The sequence below is a fragment of the Rhea pennata genome, chromosome 8 (assembly GCF_028389875.1).
Source record: "Rhea pennata isolate bPtePen1 chromosome 8, bPtePen1.pri, whole genome shotgun sequence".
NCBI lineage: Eukaryota > Metazoa > Chordata > Aves > Rheiformes > Rheidae > Rhea > Rhea pennata.
The window spans coordinates 32,397,818-32,422,268 of record NC_084670.1 but is presented as its reverse complement, the minus strand read 5'-3'; the positions used below and the strand labels follow the sequence as shown (position 1 = coordinate 32,422,268).

The window sequence follows — 24,451 nt, the reverse complement described above, 5'->3', positions numbered from 1 at the left end:
CACAGACAGTTACCAGTTTTTGTTCTGCCTTTATTTATTTATTTATTCCCCCCTCCCCACAAAGGTTCTCTCAGATGTAGACTTTTCAATTACAAAGAGTTTCGAGAGCAAGGAAAGGGCCAAGTCTTCACCATTTCAGATTCAACCCACTCATTTCAGCCAGCTGCCATGCCTAAAGCCATTTGCAATTCTGCACCAGGAAGTTCTCACCAGAGCACCTCAAACTCTTGAGGATGAATCAGAGGCTCACCTCACTGCTGCAGTTAGCTCCCTCGCTTAAAACAGAGGAACCAGTAACAAAGCAAAGGCGGAGAAGCAAACTTGCTGGGTCTTTGCAAGGTTTCCATACAGCAACTCTAGAAAAATCTTAAAAATTATCATCCTTCACACCCCCAAAACACATCAACTCCCAAAATTTAATGTACAAATAAAACATAAAGCTATCTGAAATTATATCACTTAGATAGAAGATAGTACTAGCTTACCTACAAGAAAGAGAAATCCAAAAATAATTTTGGAATATTATTTCTAAAAGGGAATTTTGAAATTCTCCGGAACTGAACACAGCTGTGTTGTGTCAGAACTGCAGGCACGATTACTACTAGAAACTAGTCTTTGATGACTATCGCATTGTAATATCTAAAACAAGTAGCAGCATGGAAAAAAAGAAATGCTTTACCACCCAGTTTCAAAACAAAATGATGAAAATTCCTGAAAAATACAAAGGGAGGTCAGGTTCCCCCCCCCTCTTTTTCTTTAATCAATCATCTCTCAGATAGGCTGGAACAGGAAAGAAGAGATTAGAGATAGAGGATGATTTTGTATTTATTTATACAAAATTACCTTGTTATTTCATTCCTTTTTACAGCTCGTGAGTTTTCACCATTTTCCAAGCTTCTACAGAAAAGTTCTGGGAAGTCCAATATGTTTTTACTTCAAAAATAAGCATGACACCATACACAGCTTAACTGTATCATATCAGCTTGCACCTGCACTATGGCAGACTATAACAAACAACCTCTCATCTCAATATTCCCATTTTTTTCCTTTGATAACTGATCTTTTCTGCTAATAGTAGCTCTCTAATCTCATAGCACAATTGCTTAGTTTAGCAGCCATCCTGTGCCTTTCAGCAAAGCTGATGTGACACCAAACATCACCACCTTACAAGAATGCCAATAAAAATAAAGCAGTATGACTGCAATGACATAGGGAAGGATGTTCCTCTTACCTCCATGAGCATGAAGTGCACAAAAGAATAGTGATTTGCACTCAAAGATATCATAGATTATTCTTTTATAAGAATCTTTTAAATAGGAATTCTTATTTGAAATATTTGCAATCTAGTGTCCAGCTTAAATAGGATCTCTCTTGTACTAGAGGTCCCAAGCAGGTGGCCCTGGCTGCAACAAGGCCATTAAGTCCCTGCTGCTCACAGACCATGCAGAGCTACATTGGAAGCCCAGCCTGCAACTGCAGCACTAGCCAATTCCAATGCAAACTCCACACAAGCTTCCAAATCCTCTCATTTTGGCTACCAGCTACCCTGCACACGCTCACTTCTTCAAAATGAAGACTTTCAGAGCATGGTCCTCTTGCTTTCCTCACCAAGGTTTTTATTTGTCATCCTGTAAAAGTCAAAGGTAAGAATTATGAAGGTGAAAGTATTCTGACTGCACAATAAATAAAACTACCTTTTCCTATTCTCACAATCTACTTTTTTATTGTTGTTTTCTTTGTATGCTTAAAAACTCTTTCAAATTTACATTACTCAAAGGATGCTACAGACCTTCAGAAAAATCCTGAGCAAATCCTTTGAAAATGGTTTCAGACTGACAAGTTGTCCTAATATTACAACGATCCTGTAATTCCACAGGTCCTCAACATAACCACACAGATTTATCTCACACATCGAAGTCTGTAAACCTTAATTTGACAGATAAATTTCGTAACATCCTGACAAATTATCTTCTGAACAGATACTAAAACATATTGTGGTAGCCACTAATAAGCAGTTTTTCACTAGTAAAAGAGATGAGTAAAAACAATACGAAATGATTCTTCTCCCATCAAACCTTACACAGAGGGTAAGCACAAGCATAGTGAATCCCAGTACTAGGTACAGTTTCTGAAGGCTGTTACAATTCAAAGACAGTGACATTAGGCATAACTACCTCAGTTTAATACACCAGACCACAGATTCCAACTACGCCTCAGGTAGGGAACAGAACTGGACACTGTGCCTGTATAAAATTACTCACCACAGTGTTATCTGAGACAGTGATTGAAGAATTAGGATCCCAAGGACAAAAGTGATGCTAACATCACAGATATTAATCAGACAAGAGTTATATGGTTAAGGACAACATTCACAGTTCTGCACTTACAGTCTTATGTTGCAATTTAAGAATTATGATGGACTCAGAATCTGAGTTTTCCATCCCATTCAACTTTTCTATCTCATCCATCTGAATTGCAAATTATTTTAAGATGTTGTTCGCAGATCAATCACATTTTTATATTTCCATACAGAGGAAAGAATCCTCAACACAGCAAGAGTTTCAGAAGAAGCAGCCTGAAATTTTTTACTTGGAAACTACCAGAGTCTGAGAAAGACTTCAAAAGCTTTAGGCTATAAATGTTACTTATCAGCCTATTAAATCAGTAATTTTTCAGTAAGCTAGAAATCCTGAATAGCAAACAATAGTTTAAGTATTAAAACTACAAAAGCAACTAGTTGACTTTCAAAACTGGTGATTAATCCTTCTAGCAATTCATAGCAAGCACCACAAAGAGCAGCTATTTTTGCAGCAAAATACCTTACAATCCCAGCTCTCTCCATTCCCTAAAATAAATGCTCTGCCATGTATAGGATTCCCAAATGCCTCATGTAGTGGCATCAGTGTCCCAAGAAAGATGCAGGATGAAGGAATTAGAGAAAACCTGAGAATTTAAAGGGTATGTGGAAACTGATAAGAGAGCTTTAAAGCTACTTTATTTAACTGCACTGAACAACTGCTGGCCATTAAAAAACTGATCTCTTAACTACTCATGTTGAAACCTGCAAAATGTAAATCAAGCCTTTGTGAGACTAACTAAAATAGAGTCCCCTCAGGGCTCCACAAATACCACAGCCAAGTCAGTGAAGTACTCAGCAAGCCATTCCCAGACCCGACTTTAACAAAGTCTCCAAAGGATTTCCTGACAAATTGCACAGCCAGAGTCACTGCTCTCAGCTGAGAGAATTCTTCCAGATTAAATAATCCTCACTTCTCTGACAATAAAAAGACTTTATTAAAGAAAGATTACAGATTCAGTATAAGCCTGCTAAAGGAGAAAACTCATGTTAAGAAGCTAAAGTTATCCAGACTGCTCCCTCTATACTCAACTATTTGAGACTAACATAAGGCTGCACAGGAACAACCCAATATAATTCATTCCTTTTCCATTACCTTCTCACTAGGGCAGCAAGAGATTCCCTCAAAAGCATTGATTTGAAAATTAAAGTTATTAACTGATGAAGAGCATAAATTGAAGACACACAGCAATTATACACAGAGTCTCCCTTAACACCAATAAGTGCTAGAAGTGCTATCCTAATGTATTAACTATGGTTTCCCAAATTGCAAGTTTTTAAACTGCGCTTCTCTACGCAGAATTTCAAAGGCATACTAATTGTTTGCATTTATTTTGTGATTATTTTATAGGAAGACAAGGATCAGCAGCCTAGTAGAGTTTTAATGGAGTAACCATCAAACTAACAATTTAATTCTGTGCTAAAGCAAAACTGACTACATCATAGCTGAATAAATTAAATATTTTAATTAAGGCACATTATATAGCCCTTCCTTAAGAAAAAGCTGCTTTTCTGTACTTAAAAAAACAAAAACCACTGCTGCAAACAACTGGCAGATCAAACTGAGGCTGAACATAAGAACTGGCATCTTGCCTGTGTTTCCTTATAAAGGCCTTCAAATGGCAATCATACCCCAATCTGCATTTAGTGGGCAGAGTATTTATAAGCAAGCATCATTACTCTCCTCAAAGCCAAATAAAGGACTAAGTAGCTTGGAAAGAAAAGGTGGGGGAGGCATGCAATCTATTTCTCCTAACAACTAGGAGCTTTCACAGGTTTTTCCACTATTTTTCCTGTACAAGATACCACCTGTGCTGGTGAAACGCATCTCTAAGCTAGCTCTACAGTCTACGGGATGGATTTCAAAAGAATTCAAGAGCAGCAACACTCAGCTTTAACCACGATCTAGGTCTGCAAACGCAGCCGACACGTTTGTGACTGTGGCAGCCAGCAAGTTCGTTTATTTATTGAACGACGGGCTAACCAAGGGTCACTTTCCAGCGCCTTGTGCTGGCTCCTTTTCCAGGGAAAAAGGGTGGGAGTTGGGCAGACGGACTCCTCCAACACCCAGCCTGCAAGGCCAGGCCTCTTCCCCAGATCCTTCAGCCCTGCAGGGCAGCCTTTAGCACACAGCCGAGGCTCTGGTGTCCACAGCTAAGCTCCTCTCTGGGGCACCGCCCCTGCAGAGCTACAGGCAGGGATGGTTACCTAGATCTCTCCTGAATGCACTCGGAAACACAGGCCAAATTGTCCTTAGATCACAAGCTGCTTATAAAAGCCTGACTGTACTTAATGGAGACGGGGCCACTCTGTTGCCATTAAACAGCAACCAGCGTGCTGAGGACGCTGCCTCTTTGTCAGTGGAACAAAACACTGGGATCATTACAGCGAAAAATCGAGATGATCTGGGCATAGAATAAGAATGTCTGCTGGGAAAAAAGGAAAGATGACACTAGTAGGACTAATTGGCAAAGAAACCGGGAGGCACACATAGAAATGTATGGCAAGATGGATAAAAAGCTGTGCAGGAACAGCAGCAGCAGCAACAGAAAATACACAGAAACTGGAGCTGCAGGAAGGAGAAATGGGAATTTTCTCTGAAAAAAAAAGATACGAAATCTGAAAAAATACAAGCCATTGTCCAGCAACGTATATAAATAGAAGAAGAAAAAAAAAGATCCATCTCCATTCTTCTCTCTTTCTCCTTCTTTCAATGTTTGAAGGAAGATCTTTAACACATGGCTTTGCTTTGGCATGTTACAGACCTAAGTAGCAAAGCTGTAACTAAAACGTATGCATATAAAACACTAGTGAGGTGCCAGAACTACACCAATGCTCCAAGCATAAGAGAATGGCACTCACTGTAAAACTAATGTGACACTAAGCTAAGCCAAGGCAAAAGTAACTATATATTGTAATTTCTTAGCATCTATATTCTATTTAAAACTGTCACGGCTATGCCGAAGTCCTTTATCCTGGGAACATACGGAGATACTGGGAGGATGAGCAGCAGACAAATGTTTGTTGAGTTCCTTCCAATTCAGACTTTATCCCATCTGATGAACTGCAAGAATAGGCAAAATAGAGAAACGCTTTTAAGAAAAGCAGAAGGGAGATGGATATAGTGGTATTCATCCCACTACCCTGAGATATTGGGTTCAAATCCCCTTTCTCCAAAGTTAAAGGGGCAACTTCAACTCCAGTCTCCAACAATTCTTGGGGGAGGAATTCTACTGACAGAGTCTTAATACTTTCACATACAAAGAGAAGCAGCTTTTATAATTCTGGATATTCCTTGTAAAGGGACTGGGAATTTCACAATTCCCATCTGCTCAGCGATATCCTAAATACTGGACAGAGATCTGCTTTTCAAACACTGAACTGTACTTAGTAACCAGTATCTGCCCTGTATTTGTCAGCAGCAAGCTGCTTGCTAGCATCTAGACCCCAAAATAAAGTTTTCAAACTTGTTTTGAACTGCAAATTCCAAGAAGTTTCAAAGAAGTAACAAGTCGCTATAGCCAATTTTCATATGCTGCCATCTGAGCTACTTTTCTGATTTACTTTTTGCAGACTCCTCAGAAAGGTAACATTGATCTATATGGATTGAGCATCATTGCACATTAGTTTGGACATCCCAAACTGCCAAGAACTCAGGATCATGCCTGAAGCCTAGAGTAGATATTACCATTCCTGAACGGGTTCAAAGCTGTGCTAAATATTCTGGCTACCAGTGCTTTTAATGCAGTATCTAACAAGGATACGAGTTTCAATATACAGCCTAATGATGCTCAAGCATCATGCAGAACTAACTTCATAAAAGGCCTTTGTATCCTATAATGCATTTATGCCCTACAGAGCACACAAATACTTGCCAAGCCCTTGGCTTCCTCTCTGTTATCAATTCCAGTAATTAAGTGTCTTGCAGACTGTGGTGCACTGTGGGGAACGCAGCCTGCAGGCACAGAAACTCCAAAACGCAATAGCTCACTCAAACAAAGATGGTTTGAGGAATCCATAAGAACTGGAACAGAACAAAGCCACAGAGAAGTTTTGTGTGTTCAAGACTGAAACGGCATTTTTGGTACTTTATACTTCTTCAATAAGCAACTAATGCATACAAAAATGTTCAGAGTATTTACTGCTAGCATAGCATGTGGACAAACAGCTTGATACTTTACTGTTTTAGAACTCCACCACCACCACATCCATAACTGGGTTCCTGCTCTTAAAGGGTTTTATGTTACAAATACATCATTTGAAAATCCAACCGGGAAAAAGCAAAGCAAAAGCACACTCAAATATCTCAGTCAGCCAGATGCATATTTTTAGATTAGAATACTTTTACAAAAAAATCTAAGTTCATAAAGTTACCATCGCCTAGAAACAAACTTGAAAGTAAGAAGATCGACAGCGATCATGTTATAATATTACTTCAACACCAATATGTTCTGAAGATGTAATGGTCTTCATTAACATATTGGACACAATCATTCATCACAAGTCTACTGTTTTTCAAAGAACATGCATTACACAGAGGTGCACAGATTCAAACATAACAGTAACGCATAAATAACACAAAGTAACATGAAGTGCCCAAAAAGATAAGCTTTGTACTGATAATAAAGGATTATTACATTGTACTACCAAAGAGAGAGAGAGAGAGAGAGAGAGAGAGAAAAGAGAGAGAGAGAGAGAGAGAGAGAGAGAGAGAGAGAGAGAGAGAGAGAGAGAGAGAGAGAGAGAGAATGAAATCTGATCTTAGGTCCCTGTCCTGTATAAAAATTCCCAGGGTACAGAGCACAAAGGAAGAGAGGCCTTAATAACTACCCTTATCCAAAGAAGGATGTAAGCTTACACACAATGTATTCGTCCTGAAGCTCCTAATATACAGAAACGCTTTAGGAAACTGAAATTTTATTGGCCATTGGGACAGATGAAAGCAGTTAGCAGGTGATCATGTGTAAGATTTTGCATCCTCATCTCCATCTCCCCGAAAGTGTGCACTTCGAAACAACTCATTAATCACAAGTTCTGGAAGCCAAGGCTCTTTTCAGTCTCCAAGGTACCTTCGCACACTTCCCCCCCTTCCCCTGAAGATTACTCCATCCCTCACCAAAAAATCCTGAGAAACACATTGTGTGCGTTAAAACTATAGTCAGCTGAAGGTTCAACATTGACTGTTGTCAATTGTGCAATTGTGAATGGGTTTTACTTTATTTGATTACACAAACAGCAACGAGTACCTAAACTGAGGTTTTAATTTTCTGTTGGCTGGTTTGCTCTCAGTTCTAAACAACTACCTTTCCTCCATATTGAGACAGCTTAAATAGCTGAATGAATAGAGCAAGGAAAAAAAAATCTGATTTCCAACACAAGGTGAAGGCTTCATTTGAAGAATTCTCTTAGGAATAAAGTACTTTAAAGTTAAAAGAAAATTCTGAGAATGCTAAAAATTAGAAAACTCATTTTCCCCTTTTCCATGATTAACTTCCATAGCTTCAGTAGAAATACCAGCTATCGTACATACCGAGAGATCATCCAGCACTCTTCCCAACCGTAACAGCGTAAACATCACCCCATCTCAGAGTAACAGGATACTGAGCAGATGCGCTTTTGCATATATCTACACACACATTTTTCTACAGTGTTTATCCCTTTTCCACTTTCTCAGATCAGCCTTATCTTCCATGAATTCCAAGTCTGTTGCCCAGAGAGGTCCACCACCTCAGCTTTCCACTGCATTAGATAAGATGTGCTCACTGCAGAACACCAGTGCAAACTGCGCTGCTTAAAGCTTGTGTTTTATGAACTGACAGTGCAGCTAGCAAGCACTTTGTTTGCAGGCTCACATCAAGTAATTCCCTCAAACTTCTGTTGTCACTTTCCTTCGACAGACTACCATCTCACAAGCATAATCATTCTTTAAGAAAGAAAAGAGCCTGCCACTTTGGAGTGAAAACGTTATGTCCAACGCAGAGCAAACCCTTTGGTAAAAAGATCCTGTTTGCCTCAAGAAACTTCGCAGTAAACGTTTGCTCGAGACAAAGTAAAGTGAGGCTCTGGCAAGGTTGGCTTGTTTATATACAGTAAAAATCTGTTTCAGCAGCTTTTTACCACTTGGAGCGGTCACAATTCCCAAAACTTTGTGCGCAAGGGGATTAGCTACAGAAAAGCTCTGCGGCCTTTAATTAAAATTTTAAGGCAGCAGAGCAGCGGCTTCACCCTTGAGCAGGAAGAGGAGCTTAAAAACTGCGGTGCAGCCTTTCCCCAAGCAGGGATGCTCGGCCCCATCTCCCCTCTCCTCCCCAAACGGTCCGGTCCCTTTCGTCGGGCGTTTACCCTATTTGTGCTGGGGTCTCTGTGTGGCAGAGGGCAAGGAGGGGGGCGGTCACGAGGCGAGCACCCGCCCGCGGGCCCGGTCCCCCGAGGAGGAGGCGGAGGAGGAGGAGGGGGCGGGGAGACGGCGGCTTACCCAGGTGCAGCGTGAGGTTGACGGCGGCAGGGTGCTGCACGCCGGCCAGCATGGTCTGGCTCTGCCACCAGGTGGTGTCGGCCTGGCTGTTGTAGTCTGTGAGGAAGGCGGCGCCGTGCCGCAGGTGGGGCCGGGCGGCGTCGCACAGGTGGCAGGACTTGGTGACGCCGGTGACGCCGGTCTGCACGCAGTACTCCTCGGCGGGGGAGCCGCACGTGTTGGTGGCCACCACGGTGGCGTTGAAGGCGGCGTTCACGAACTCGGGCATGCAACGCTGCGGCCGCCCGCTCCGCTCCTCCGTGCACTCGTCCATGGCGCCGCCGCAGCGCCCGGCCAGCGCCGCCAGCGCCAGCAGCCACCGCGCCGGCAGCGCCCGCCGCGAGGCAGCGCCCGGCGCCGCGCGCTCCCCGCCGCCCATAGCGCCGGCCGGCAGCGGCGGGGCTGGGGGCGGCTGGCGGCGGAGGGGCCTGGCGGGGGCCGGCAGCGCGGGGGCCGGGGCCGCTGCGCTGCGCTGCGCTCCGCGCCTGGCTGCGGGCTGCGCGGGCAGCGGCGCCGGGCGCGGCAGGATGCGGGCGGGGGGCGGGGGCCGCGGCGCGGGGCACGCCGGGAGGCGAGGCCGGGCCAGGCCCGCCGCCGCCGCCGCCGCTGCGCCCCCTTCCCCTTAAAGGGGCGACGGCGCGGTGGGACCCGCGCGGCAGCCGCCGGCGCCGCCCTCGCCCGGGGAGCGGGCAGCAGCCGCGGTAACTTCCCACGAGCAGAACTCCTCACGGACGCCCTCGAAGTAATAAAAACAGTAAAAACCGAGCGGGGCCGGAGATGCCTCCCCCCTCCCCGGGAAGTTTCAAATGTTGCATTTGTAGCGGAGGGTGCAATCCATCAATGAACGGTCAGAGGGCAGCGCGGGGCAGCGCAGGGCAAGCCGCGCACCTGCCTCCGCCGCGCTCTCCCCTCCTTGGTCCCAGCAACTCAGCAGCTTTGCAGCAGCAAGACATTTATTCTTCCTCACTGCATTTTTCTCTGTCGTAATCTCCCCTAATATACTGCTTGTCCCCCTTTTGCACCCTCAGGAGCTTTACAGGAACCTGACAGCAAAGTAACTACCAAAAACTAGTGTACCTCGACTGACTTAGAAACCACCACACTCACCCAGAAGAGAAACTCTGAATATGGCCACTCGCATCTGCTAGGCACTATTTAAAGAGAAGTTCCTAATGTGGCCCGTATTTCTGGGGTAAGAACAGAACGGGATTTCTTTGCACAGCTTTGCTGCTCCACCTCTGCCTTACAAGATCAAGTATTTGTTGCCCTTAGCCGAATGCTAGTCGGTCAAACGCAGCAACAGCCTGGGAAGGCAAATTTCCTCTCTGAATGCTATGTGAAATGACTTTCAAACACTGTCCAGGGAGGATTTAAGGCAATTTCAGTAAGCTATAATAGTCAGGGAGAGTCAAGGCCCCCAGAAGCCTTAAGTCTTTAACTGTTTTAAAATGCATTTGAGGTATTTCCTGTCATTAAGCTTCTCTGCACTTTAGTCTTTTGGGGTGGGTTGGGGTGGGTATACGGGAGGAAGTCGATGCTGGGAATGAAGTACTTTGGAATACCCTTGGGTATGTGTAACTAACTGCAAAACTAGCCAAAGTGACTGTTTACTTTTCAGTTCTTTGCAACTTCTCTTTTAACTTCATATTATCTGCATTCCAGCTTCCTGCTGGATCACAGATTTCAGTATGACTCATTTGATAGCCTTCAGGAAAGGCTTGGGAAGTGGAGGAAAGGAAGCTGATTTTCCAAACTGGGATCTGGACGTAGCTGTATCAACGCTAGAATTTCCCCCCCCCTAATATTTTCCATGGCTGCTTTTATCAGTGCAGTTCCCAATGGTGTTTTACTGCCAAGCTGCCACTGTTCAAAACAGGTTGAAACAACACAGTGACTGAATGCCTGTGCCTTGACTGCACTGAAGCTGCACACTGATTTATCATTAGGGTATAAACTAAAGCAATTTAAGATGTGCAGTATTTCTTTAATGTATGGCATTCAGCATCTAATTACAGCATTAAATAATATAGTCTTTTATCTTAAAAGATCTCAACCCCCCTCAAGCATACAGAGCTCAGATAGGCTACTTCCAAATGTCACTACTAACTTACCAAGGCATTTTAAAAGAAATGAACAAAGCTGCCCCCTTCCTGACATCTTTAATTATTTGGAGACTGAGATTGCTGATCATGTTCTTATCACTTCAAAACCTACACATCAGTTGATTTTAACAGTACAAGCCTCTTCCATTCATAATATGCAAAAGAGATCAACCTTTTCACATATCAGAAGAAGATTTCAACAATTTTATCCTAAAATTTAAGGCTAACAGACGATTCTGTCCATCTTCAGGAACCCATTTTCAAGATATTGACACATTATTATGCAAACGACGTACATTTTTTGGCATAGGTTGCCAGTAGAAAAGATGTTTGATGTTTGTTAATCATTTTATGTTTTAAACCAGACCTATCGTTCTTATAGTATTTATCAACTGCACAGTAAGTTTTTCAAACATTAGCTTTTACGCACAAAACATGCATGAAGCAGAAGCTGTAAGGACATTTTACTAACCTGTTCCCAAAGAAGAGCAGTGGCCATCACACAGTGTCTGTGCTGGAGAATGAACAGGAATGTAAGTTAGGGCAGAGGAAGCATCTAAGGACTCCCTAGAAAATTTGAAGAGGAGTTACAACTACTCATTTTCAAAAACATGTAAGAAACACAATTTGTACGATCAATCCCATTTATTCCAAACTCTACTGATCAACAATTAACAGGAGCCAATATTAAACATTCCATATACTACTATCATCCTACATGATTGAATGATTTAATCATTCTGCTAGGGAGGGGCAGATGAGGGCTACTTTTTAAAATAATGCTTTTAAAAATATTATAAGGTTTTCATAGAAAAAATAATTCAAGTTTCCCTAGAAACACGAGAAAATGAATTGCTCTTTACCAGTAAAACCACTCTAAAGCAGAGAGATGGTTTATCTTGTGTTAAAGGGCTTGGGCCTAAAAAAGCAAAATCATGCTTAAGAGGACCCATGCTGCAAGCTTTTCCATCTGCAAATCTTCATGCAACTTTTGTGAAGCAAACAAGATTTTTCCTTGTTTTACACACTGGGAAAACTCAAAGAATTTTCAGTTAAAAAATTCATACAGGACAAATAAAGAACACACTCTAACCAAAAAAAGCCTGGGAGAACTACATACTTACTCATCAGACTGGTACTTTTCCATTCCTAATTTTCATTTTTAAGTGAACTTCTCCTAGCTACTTTCATATCTAAATCCAGATCTCTGTACTGCTTAGAGGCATCAGCTCTGTCAAATATGGTCAAAGACTAAGTTCTGATTTACTGCCAGTGATAAGAAGATAGTTACGACCAGAAGATATCCCGGTATCTTTTCAGGTTCAGGAATGCTCACAAAGCTAAGCTTGCTCTTGTGTAAGGCCAAATCTGCTTCTATGGTAGAAGTAGCTCCGGAAGTATGCTTAGGAAACAGGAAATTCTACTCAATTAGATAGAAATTGATACGAGAATCAAAGGAAGGCTTTGACATCCTGGCAATAATTATATTCTGAGAAAGCCAGAATACAGCATGTGGCTAAAAGATAAGTGAAAGATGACCACAAGTTGATAGGTCTCTTGTAGTAATGACATGTCAGTACAGCTAACTCTCCTGCAGTCAGTGTGTGCTTCAAGTACTACCATACATACTTCTGACTGAAGTGACTGTGTTATTTAAAAATGAAACAGCTGATGCTACTACACACTTCTTTGGTCTGATGCAATATGAATGATTAACCAAGGTCCAGGTATCAATATGACTTTCACTGTGTCATGCTACAAGGAATGCAGAGAAAATTTCTCAAAATTTAAGAGCATTGCCACGAGCAAACCCAAGCAATTCTCAATCCCCCTCTATCAGCAGGCTGTTGCTAGGAAAAAGCTTGGGGGAGGAGGGCAGGGGAAGAGAGCAGAATTATGTCATGCAGGGCCAAACCCAAAGCATACCAAAATCACAGCACAGGAAAATATAAGGAGATCCACTTACACCCAGACGGTCTAAGAGGGGAAGGCACTGAGACTGTCCTGAACGTGACTTTTGCCCCCTCCAGCCGGTTTCCTAGTGATTTAGATGGTGCCACCAGATCTTTACCTGCTTATATTGGAGTAGGACATACAACGCTTATCCAGCTGTAAGTAATGAAACAATCTTCTCCTAGGAAGTAATTCTCGGTTCCGACCACAATCATATGACTCCATTCTCTAGCAACAAGGTGGCCCACTTGTTATGAAAGTGAACACAAATCATATCTCAGTTTACTTCCTTCTAGCCAGCATTACAGCTGACAATCAATCCCTAATCCTGTTATCTGGAAGGAAAACTTGTGTATATAGACACAATACGTCATCTTTTGTACTGTAGACAGATGTCTTGCTCTTTATCCTCTCTCTCTGGAATACATTCTGAGGCACCACCACAAAAAGACAAAATGCCAAAATAGTTCATTAAAATACAGGATGTTATGACAGGTTAATCATAACATTAAACAGAAAGACTCAATTATACCTCAATAAGCAAGTATCATATCAATCATACAGAAGGGTCTACAGCTATGGCTCACTAATACAGCAACTTACAATCAACAGTAAATACATGGCGTAACAATTCCCTACTAAGCAAAATACAAACCTAGTTGAGAAAAGACACAACTTATTCTAAGATGATACATTTTCTTGTTTTGAAGTGTACATATTATATTAAAAAAAAAAACAACCTTTGTCTCCATATTAAAGAGTATATATCAGACTATTTACATGGTGCGCACAGCACATACTCTCATGCTAGCTTGGAAATTATCCTATTGCCAGTAGATTTTGTTACATCTGATGGTATGCACTTGTGCATCTTTTCTAAAAAGATTATTTCTCTAAAAGAGTATTAATGTTTTAACAATGAAATAGTGCCTGTGCTGACAGTCATCTGGACACTGCACAGTAGCACAGAGATTATATGGGTATACTATAACGTCATTGAAGCACCTCTCTTGCTGGGAGCAGAGTTACATTTCCAATGAAAAGCCTGATTGCCATTACTTTCTTTCATTACATTCCTTTCTGGAATAAAATAAAATGAAAGTGACACTGAGCCGATGCTGTTATGGCGAATCTCAGGAAACAGTGTCACAAAAGTTGCTCAGGTTCAAAAATAGCCTACCTGGTCTCTGCATTTGAGAGAGGAGCAGACACAGCAAAGGAAACAGGAAATAAGGCAGCAGGAAGCCATATGGAGTAGATAGCAGTTTGGGAGGGGGAGAGAAAGATTAGAACAGGGGTGAGAAGAGGGTAAGGATCCTGAAGAGAAATGGGTAGGAACAGAGGATATTGCTGCAAGTCCCACTTAGGGAAGCAATGGGCTTATACATCCAAATGTGGGAGGCTCATGGGAATAATGGAAAAACCCTCACACAAAGAAAAGCAATCAGCTTAATGTTACTGGTTTTAAAAATATTAATTTTTATTACCTAAAAAGCTCTAGCAAATTATTATTTCTTAACTAATGACTTTGTAACATTTTAAAGTACGTATGCAGAACCTTCCTTAAGGTTTTAAGGTTACAAATATGAAGGCCTTCCCCCTGTGCCCCCAGTCATCATTTCCAAGATATTAATTCTAATAAAGAGACCCTGAAATAGAGATATCTGCTAGGGAGAATTCAAAATCCACTTGATGCTCTTGACTGCAATTTCATCTTTGACATATGTATTTATAATACTCTTTGATAGAGTAATACAGTCAGATTTCATTCAGTGAATTTGCAATGTTCTAAGACCAGAATTAAGTCTTGTAGCTTTATAAATACATGACCTGTACTTTTTCACTTCTTCATCTGCTGAAATCCTTGAGCCTATCAAAGCATTGCAGCATATTGCCATTAAATATATTCCATTTCCAACACAGAAAAGAGCATTCTTATGTGAGCTGGAATAAGATAACCATATCTTTAAAGCACCATTTGAGAAAAACATTGATAAGATCTTTTCACTCGAGTGTATAAGCTACAAAGGGAGTAGATTTTAAGTGAAGTTACTGAAGTATCAAAAGACACAGTACCATTTTACAGAATTGATTCCACGTTCTCAGGACTTACAACTAAGATCTATTTAACTTAAAAGTCAGGAAAACCTTTGTCACCACCAGCTTTGCATCCAACCTGGTATCTGAGAGAGGTTGCGTTCTTACATGCTTTACAAGTAATAATTCTGTAGTCAGTATTTAATACCATTTGAGCTGAAGCAGAATCCAGATAACTTCTCTAACTTTACAATACTTACAGGAGTCAATAGTAGTAAAAATACGTTGGTCAATAAATTCTTATGAGTGGAAACTCCCATGAAGCACAGAGTGAGTCATCTGGTACAGACGAGGAGGCCTGAAATGGAGGAAGGATTGTTTAGTAGGTAGGACTTTAATGTGGGTGAAATAACTAAACTCTCAGGTAACTGTTCATCAAGTAAGAATAATATGTTTCAGCCTCTCACATGAATAAAGAGCCTGACTGTGCTGTGCTCAGGTAACATGGGGATAATGAAACAATCATCAAAAGATGATGCAGGTGCTTCTTCAGAAGCAGGTGCAAGTCTTCAAGCACTTACTGCTCTAATTTGCACTAATCACAATGATATCAAGTTTCAAGAAAATAGGGTTTCTATTTAATCAAGAGGTGGTCAGGGAAGAACAGTACATATATGAAGTTAACCTTACAAATTAGCACTTTATTACTTCAATTCTCTATTGAAGCATGCCAATCAGATTACATGAATGAGAACAAGTAGGGGAGAGATTAAGAACAAAAAGAAAAAATGTAAGATGTGAAAAGCAACATAAAAACCTAGAACAAACTTCCGTGTAATAGCAAGTGTCACAGCAAATTCTATCAGCTTTCCAAAACCAGAAATTTCCAAGGCTTGAAGTATCACTTTTTGAATTAGAAATAGTTAATCTCAACCCTTCTACACGACAGCTATGCAAATCAAACCTTACCATACCTATACACCAAGCCTTTTCACTTTTCTCACGGACCAAGTGAAACATGTTTGCCTTGTAGAATTAAACTAAATACATTTAAGCCATAGGAGGCTTACAGAGACAAGAAAGTTTTTAATAAGAGTCACAGGACAACAGTCATTTTAAGTTTCACAGTCTTCCTATATTGATTTAGAATCATCGTCTGCTTACACACGTAATTTGAATCCACACGCTACAGAAATACACTCTAAGATTTGAGAATTTGACAGTTGGGTTTGCATTCTTGTGAGCTTGTTTCTGTATTTCTCACCAACTTTCTACGCAAGTTGCTTCGCCTTTTTTGTCTCAATTATTAAAACATGTTGATAAAAGTTATCTCCTTGCAAAGAACTACAGGCATTTACTAAGAGATGTAAACAAATACCTTTTGGATCCTCATTAGGAAACTGCAATGCACCTAAACATTTCATTAAGAGTATACAAATGTCAGTTAATACTAAAAAGTGAATGACAAAAAGGACCTTTGCTTGTAGTCTGACCAGAGTTACCAGTTGCTGGAGAAGGCACCCAAACAACCTTACCAAATGTCACTTGTGATAATCTGGTTGTTTGGGGAAATGTAAAAAGACGTTTCCAGCAGCTGAGTTCAAACAATTTGCTTTGGCTGGCACAGTCAACAGAGGAAGTGTGTGCAGTGATGGGAGATGAAGCACACTTGGCTATGCCCTGCCATGACCTCCATCACACAGAGGTTTCCCAGAGACCCGTCTCTTTTTCTCAGTGGACACAATCAAAACAACAGTAATTACAGCAGACATTCCCTCCCAACCCACTAAATAAATAAAAACACTTACAGGAAATCAAGCAAGTCATCAAATGTACCTTTAGGAATTCTTGAAAGAATTGGTACAAAAGGATAAAAATTCAGACTGGGTGACAAAACTAAAATGTTTTTACAGGTGAAAACACGAAAAGAAACCACACTTCGGTCTCCAGTATTATATGAGGAAATGCAGAAAAACCTGATCTGAAGAGTTTCTTTTTATTAAGATAGGAAAACTAGTAAATGTAAAACTTGGCTTCTAGTTAAAACCTTAATTTTATGAAGTTAGATTAAATATTCTGACTCAGTTTCAGCTGGGATAGTCAATTCCTCTGATGTAAATAAGCTACTACAAATTTTAATCAACCAATCTCTACCATATTTCTAGTGCCCAATGTCAAATTATCAAAGTAACTGCAGGCTGTACAAGGTATTATTTTAATTCCATCCTTACAAATTCGGTGCTGCTTCAGGTCTTACTGTCAAATAGAATGATGAAAAAACTTGATTTCTCCAGGCAATGACCTATAAGCCCATCTAAAATAGGAGAAAAAAGTTGTAAAGGTGTATCGCATTTTACTTCAACAGGGATGGCAGAAACTGTAGATCTGTAGATGAATAAAATAGTTTTAGGATCTAAAGATTTGTTCCACATGCAGTGCAAAAAAATGCAAATTAGAACTAACACTGTAAGTGCATAAGAAATGTATTTCGTTACTGAAATTAAAATATCGTTTAAAGCCATCTTGTTTATAGAAGTCCTTCTAGAGTCAAAGATACATCTGCAGAGAATGTGAATTAGTTCAATAAATTCTCATGTCTGAAGATTTCAGGATGATCTTTGTCTGCTATCAGGAATGGCAGGTGTAAACAAATCAGAGAACCGCATTAATTGAGAAATATTCGCATTTATCATGATTTTATGGAAGCAGAACATTACTGTAATCTTACCAACAAAACTGATAAAGAGAATTGGTAGCTGAGAAAATAGATGATGTTTTATAAAATGGTTTATTTAATTTCTTAAGAGAGTCTTTTGAAGATTACCCTAAGAAATCCTGTACAGCAGCTATTGGTAAGTGAATAAAAAATATCTCTGAACCTGTTAATGGGAGGTAATCTGCTTCTTACAAGTTTCTGCAAACCCAAGAGAAATGGAGACATAAGCTGATTACTTTATCTCTTTTATGGAGTGTGTCTGGGATGTATCCTAACTTTCTCTTTTTAAGATTCTATTTTTGGGAGGAAACAAGCTAAAGTGAAAATAAAATATGAAAGGACTGTGCAACTTCTCATCTTCAGATCATAGATTCAAATACAGCCCATACTTCTAACCAAAACTTGTTCTACTTAATGGATGTCTGGCGGTGTATACAAAACTAATTAGTAGTCTCAAATTTCTAGCAGATTAGTATCTCCCTCACAGAAAGCATCACTGCAATTTATTGGACTATCTGGCATTTTACCGGCAATCTCAGCTGAGATGCCAATGCCAGAATGAGTTTGGAGATTACCTGTATACCAATTTATCTACTGCTAAACACTATACATTTCTACTTTTGGTCTACACTTCAATTAAATGTTGAGCTCTACAGTCGCAGAGTAGCCACAGTCTATTAGTTATCCCTTTGGGAAATACGAAAAACATTTCAAAACCTTTAGACCCAAGTTGTGTCCTACAATAGGAAGGAGACTAAATAGAAAAATTAACTAAATTATTTTCAGCTGTCCTATCCCCTTTTTATTCTGTGATGTAATCCTGTGCTAAATTTTAGATAACATAAATAGGACCCAAGACAACCCTAACAGTATTTCCTTCCCCTTTCCAAGATCTCCATCCGCCCATTCTAGACCATAGAAAAATACTGCCTGTGTGAGGCCCACTGACGACAGAAATGGGAAAGGGGCATGCACAGAGCGGATGGACTCAGATCTGAAACACCCAGTAAGCTTCCCGGAGCTCAGACATCCCTCAACACTTCTATCCTTCCAGCACACTCAGTGCCTATCAATACATAGACAAGGATGAATTTGTGTGAGAGGAATTGACTTGTGCAAGGATTAATTTGTGTGAGAGGAAGTGATTACGTTTATCTCTACATGGGATTACATCTATAATGTACAGACACTAAGATCACCGAGAACAGTCTCCAGCTCAGTGCTGCCTTTGTCCTTGCACTACACTAGCCCTTTCTTGCCTAGGGGAGTAAATAACAATGTTTCTGCTCTGAGGGATTTTCATGATACCAATGTGTGAGGATGATTTTTCCAGAAGGATCCACTGATATATGCTCTGCCACCAAAAGATTTCAATGATGCTTTGATTTCCATTACACTGATGAAGTTTTCTCTGCAAAGGGCAGCAACTGTTTACCCAGATACATTTGGATAATGCCCGAGTTCTGTTCTTCACTGACTTGCATAGCTATGCAAATCCTTCACATGCATGAGCTGAAGTTGCTGATAAAGAATTGATAACTCATTCTATTTATACTAACAGTAAAACATTCCCTGTAGCATTTTATCAGCTTTGGAAGATAGTTCTATCTCAAAAAATAGCGTATGTATTATGAGTATCTTGCCATGAAGGGTGTTGACCTGTGTGACAACAATGAAGTTGTTTTACTAATACACTTCTTGAACTTTTAGCAGAATTCCTACTGATCTTTTCAACATAAAGTTTCTTTGCCTGGTGTCTAAAGGGCTGAATTTTTCTTTTCTATTAATTCTTAGCTATTGTTTAAGCTCATAACTATTTTTCTTCATAACACAGTCTGCCGCTTCTCATGATCATTATTTTCTTAACAGCAGTTTTATGTTGCTGTTTTATCGTTTGTAATATTCAGCACTTGCATTTATATGTTTAATGTTCTTTAGGTATAGTTTTAATGTTTTAATATTTTGAACAACAAACAAAAAAAAACTTTAGGCTCTAAGAAACTTCATCTTCTTTTAAAATCTCTTTTTCCTGTCAAACACTGTACATACTGATGTATAATTTAAAACTAAGACCTCTCTTGGCCATAGCAAACTCATGCTTCAAAAGACATGCAGGAAAACACAATGTGTAATCAGAGATGTAGTGTAGGTATCATTTGTGTATGGTCATACATAAAATAGGAAACTAATGATTTTTGCTTTCGGTCAGGTTCTACAGTTTGACTACTATAGACTATGCTACCATATTTTAGACATTTCTAGCCATCAGAACCAAAACGAGATTGATTACATGTGGAAAATAACTGGAAAGAATTGAAGAGGGGTAACAGCCAATTAGCTATGAGCTTCACCATGCAATATGGAGAGTTATTAAAACAAAAAAAAAATAGTGCGGACAAAAGTCCTAATGGACTGATTCACTTAAGGGGAGCATCTTCCCACATCAGTCTATCATAGGAAATCTCTGATCCCCAGTCACCCAAAGACAGATTAACTGGGGGAAGGAGGCTATTTTTGGATGAATGATTTTGGATGTGTAGAGCTCATGCCTCTTCTCCTAAATAGTTTGTCTTAACTAGCAAGCTGCAGTTTGAGTCATGCTTAAGCCAAGAGTCAAACCTGGATTTCCAGCTGGAGCATGGTAACACTCCCTAGATTTGGAGAGCCAATGATATTTCCTCACTGCTTATTTCTCCTCTTAGCAACTTGTCTCTGCTCCCACACGGGTTGGAATCAAAGCCAAGCAGCTTCTCCTTCGCACAGCCTGGAAGGTGAGTGAACTGGGAAGAGCTGCCAGGAGTCCTGCCCAACAGAGCTGCCCTTGGGACATACACCCACTTCTGCCCTCAACCTTCTGGTAGCACATCCCCGTCACTAACCCGGCTCACTACGTTCTCCTCTGCACTGCCACAGATCAGTTGGCAGTCAGCAGATGATCAGCTGAGAGGAGAGAACAGACATTATCTTTTTGTCTAAGCCCCCTATAGCAAGAGACTAAGAAGTAGTCAAAATAACAATTCAGGGGAAAGCCATTCACCCTCTGTACTTAGCATGAACAGAATCTTCTGAAAATATAGCTCTACAAAGCTGCTGCTAAGCACACGTGAACTACATTTTGTAGAGGTTTGTAACTCTGCCATCTTTTAAGTATACTTTTGCAAGAACACTAAAAGCTAGTTTTTGACATCAGGATTGCTCCCTTCTCCCTAACAACCACTTGATCAAAAGCATAGCAAGAACAGAATGACACAGCAAAAGACATATAGTGGCTTTTAGTAGGAACACTAATTTTGGCTTAGCAAAGAAAGGAGGAATGGTTTAGCAGTTTGACTTTCCTCCAAATAACATGACTGTAATGCTGATTTCTTTCATGTTCTTTGGCAGAACAACTAAACACTGTATCCTCATTCTCTCCTGACTATAAAAGTGTCTAATATCCACCTACTAGCACAAAGCTATGTCTGCCATGTGATCTTGGGCAAATGAAATTAAACTTGTCTTCTGCTGTGCTCTGTTGTATCTATTTAGACTGAAGTCTAGACTTGTTCCCTCTGTTTCCAGAATAAGCAGCCAGAAGCACCATCTTGATGGGATGTCACATTACCATTACTGACTTAATATTTCCTTCCTTTTTGATCCTCTTTTTTCCTCTGACTCTAGGACTGTCAAGATTTATAAATTTTCTGTATTTTGTACAACTGCTAAGTTGTACAAAACTAAGTGTCAACTTCTGTTGACACTTAATAAATAACAGTTAGATTGTCTCCTCAGCTTCTGAAGAGCACCTAGAATTGGTGCTGTAGAGAGCTGAGTGAAATGGCAGCACTCTGACATTGTACCCTTCCTACCCTTTGCTTTGGCTCCACAAAAGATTCCCCATTTCACTGGAAAAAAGATACAATCTAGTGGGAAAGATAATACAATTTGTGGAGGTTGGAGACTGCAGCCAAGGCGCTCTCTGCTCTCCAGGGTATCAAGTTTTATTCATCCTTTGGCTAAAGTAGAGGGCAAGTCAGTTTTTAGGGAGTGTAGGTCTCACAATGAAGCAGTGCTAAGAGCAACCGGGAACAATATAAATGTGCAGGACCGTTTGGTGTCACAGAACTGGAAGACAGTCCCTGCAAAATCAGCGTAGAAATTAATCCTGCTCTAGGAAGTGTGTTGGAAACTCACTCTTTGGGCGAAAGTGGATTTCTTTTTAAATAATAGGGGAATTTATCCTTAGTTTTAAGCATGAAAAACACTATGTAAACACACTTATCACCAATTATGGATTATCAAGCAAGGAGAAAAATTAACTTCTATCAGATGGATGAGGGTAAGATTGCTAGAGAAGGAAATCACATTTTAACTCCTAAGTGGATAGCATAAATGATGGGGAGGGGGAAGTCTAAAATACCCTTATAAATAGACTGTTTCCTGTGAAATGTCTTTTTTTTAATGCTTTTAAAGAACCTGTAGAAAGCTACCTAAGGAGGAAGAGGAGATTATAAAGTGTGTAAAAATAAGCTATAGGGAAGAGATAAAAATACATTTTCATAGTTGTAAGCTGCTTTTTGTTTTACAGAAACCTCAACATACTGTTCATGTTTACCTCTCTGCCACTCAGTTCAGCATGGAAATGTCAGAAAGACAAATTCAAATATTCAAAAAAAAATACAATGATTGAGAGGGGACAGGAGACTGTAAAACCTATATCCTGCTCTTTTAAAGAATAACCAATTTTAGTCTCTTCAACTGTTAATAATTTCTTCTATGCTGGAGCTCAAGAAAATTGTTATGTTAAGCAAGTTAACTGAGTTGTAAGTGTTAATCTGAGACTAAATGCAATGTTTATCAGATAATTCATTTCATTTAAGTAAGTTTAGCTATTAGCATGTTATTTTAAAAGTTACAATCAAGATTTAATAAACACTGAGTTATTATCATTTGTGATGGGGTTAACATAAGCAACAGGACAGGGCACAGAGGTATCTTTATATGCTAGTAGTGTCAACCTCTCCTGCTCCCATTTTCTGGCAAAATTCACCTCAGATGCTTGTCATTTAAAGATCTACTGTACTTCAATTAACACTGAAATAACACAAGAGATGTGGATACCAGAGCATGCTTCTCAAAGTTATTTCCTATATCACTGTAAATTATACTATTAAGAATAGTGCTCACTGTGACTTCGCAGCAGGCTTTTCTTTTTTTTCTTTTTTTCTTTTTTTTCTTTTTTTTTTTTTTTTTTTTTTTTTTTGTTAGTCCGCTCTTCGGCCTGAGTCAATCTCAAAACTTTTTTCACACTTTCCCACCAGCCACTGGCTTGTGGCGACCGGGTTTTGCCATCCAAACTGTTTAAAGTTAAAAAAAAAAAAAAAAAAAAAGCGGCTCCAGAACATCAACATATTCCTTAGCTAGTACATACCTCGTTTATGACTTTTATCAACACTCCAAAGCAGCTCCTGAATCTCTAAAAAAATCTGAAAAAAAAGTTGCTGCCATTAGAGGTATAATTTATGGTACTTATGGTGTTTGGGCCAGTACAGTTGACAGTGGCCTAACAAACCTGTATTCCTCTTCCTCCCCCTGCCCCCCCCCCCCAAAAAAAAGTGCAAAGTAAAAAGAGATGTAAAACAATGACAACTTTTTGATACTTCTCTTGGTGTTTTTTCCTCATTTATTGCCAATACTTCCCTGTTCTCAGCTAGATATTGAAAAATATGAGCAACATATAAAACAAGCAACCAAAAAAAAAAACTAGACATAACAAACAAATTCAGTATATTTTTCACTTTACAGAACCACCTTTGTTTTTTCTCACAAAGAATTTGGTTGCATAATGGATAAATTGGATTTAACGAGTTTTGCCAAAGGGGTATCTCTCTAGGATATTCGCTTCCAATTTATTTAAGCAAACATAAAAATAACTCCTCATACTATTTTCCAGATAAACATTCAGAGTTCTTTTCAGCTTGTCCTAATTTGAAAAAACAATTTTTTTCTTGCCCTTCCTTGATATGAGACTTAAAGACCCAGAAGAGCCAAACTGGAGGTTTGTTAACCCATAGAATTAATTGAACTTGAAAGCTTTTGCTATTATTCATCCAAAGTACAGGAGCCCACAGATTCAACAAATTTCATCTTTCAGGGCAAGGGAAAATAACAACTGCCACTGGAATCCACACGGCCAGGCTTCACTTCAGCAACACCCCAGCTTTCAGAGAAAAAAGAACGAGTAAAATTGCATAAATAGATGACAGATAATTGAATTAGTCCCCTGAAGCATACAACAGACAGTTAACATTTTTCTCACACCGAACTGAAGTACTCGTAACCAAGCTGCCTTCCAGGTCACGGCTGGGACGACATAAGTTCTCCCAGTATGTTACTCACCTCACGTTGTGCAGCCGGAGCTGCCAACTTCTTCGAAGAGTGTCAACAGGAGTTAGCTCAATGCGGCAATTGTTCATCTCACTATAAACTTACGTAAGATAATTCTGCAGGCTTCTCTTCAATTACGGTTCCAGGCAAGGCAACCATTTGAAATAACGATCAAAACCTTGATGGCTCCAGAACGAGACTGCACAACTCGAGGGCCCTATGCCGGTCTAAGACGAATGCCACGCTACACCCAGAACGTCCTTTTGCTCTGGCAGCAAAGGGCGGGCGGACTCAGGCAGCGGAAAGGAGACCGCCAGAGCGGCAGCGGCGGAGGACACGAGGCTGAACCCCCCGCCCGCCGCCGCCGCCCTCACAGCGCGACTCCCCCCTCGTCTTTCCAGCGACGC

At 40.3% G+C, this 24,451-nt stretch overlaps 1 protein-coding gene across 1 annotated transcript in view; it reads right to left on the bottom strand.

Annotated features, from left to right (window-relative positions):
* The window catches only part of LAMC1 (laminin subunit gamma 1), a 94,321-nt gene extending 70,188 nt beyond the window's left edge, over window positions 1-24,133 (bottom strand). The window contains exons 1-2 of the mRNA XM_062581696.1: window positions 24,057-24,133; window positions 8,832-9,199 (exon numbers count right to left, since the gene is read on the bottom strand). Of these exons, the coding sequence (XP_062437680.1) occupies window positions 8,832-9,199; window positions 24,057-24,133 (445 nt within the window). The remainder of the gene's footprint in view (window positions 1-8,831; window positions 9,200-24,056) is intronic.
* Window positions 24,134-24,451: the final 318 nt, after the last annotated feature.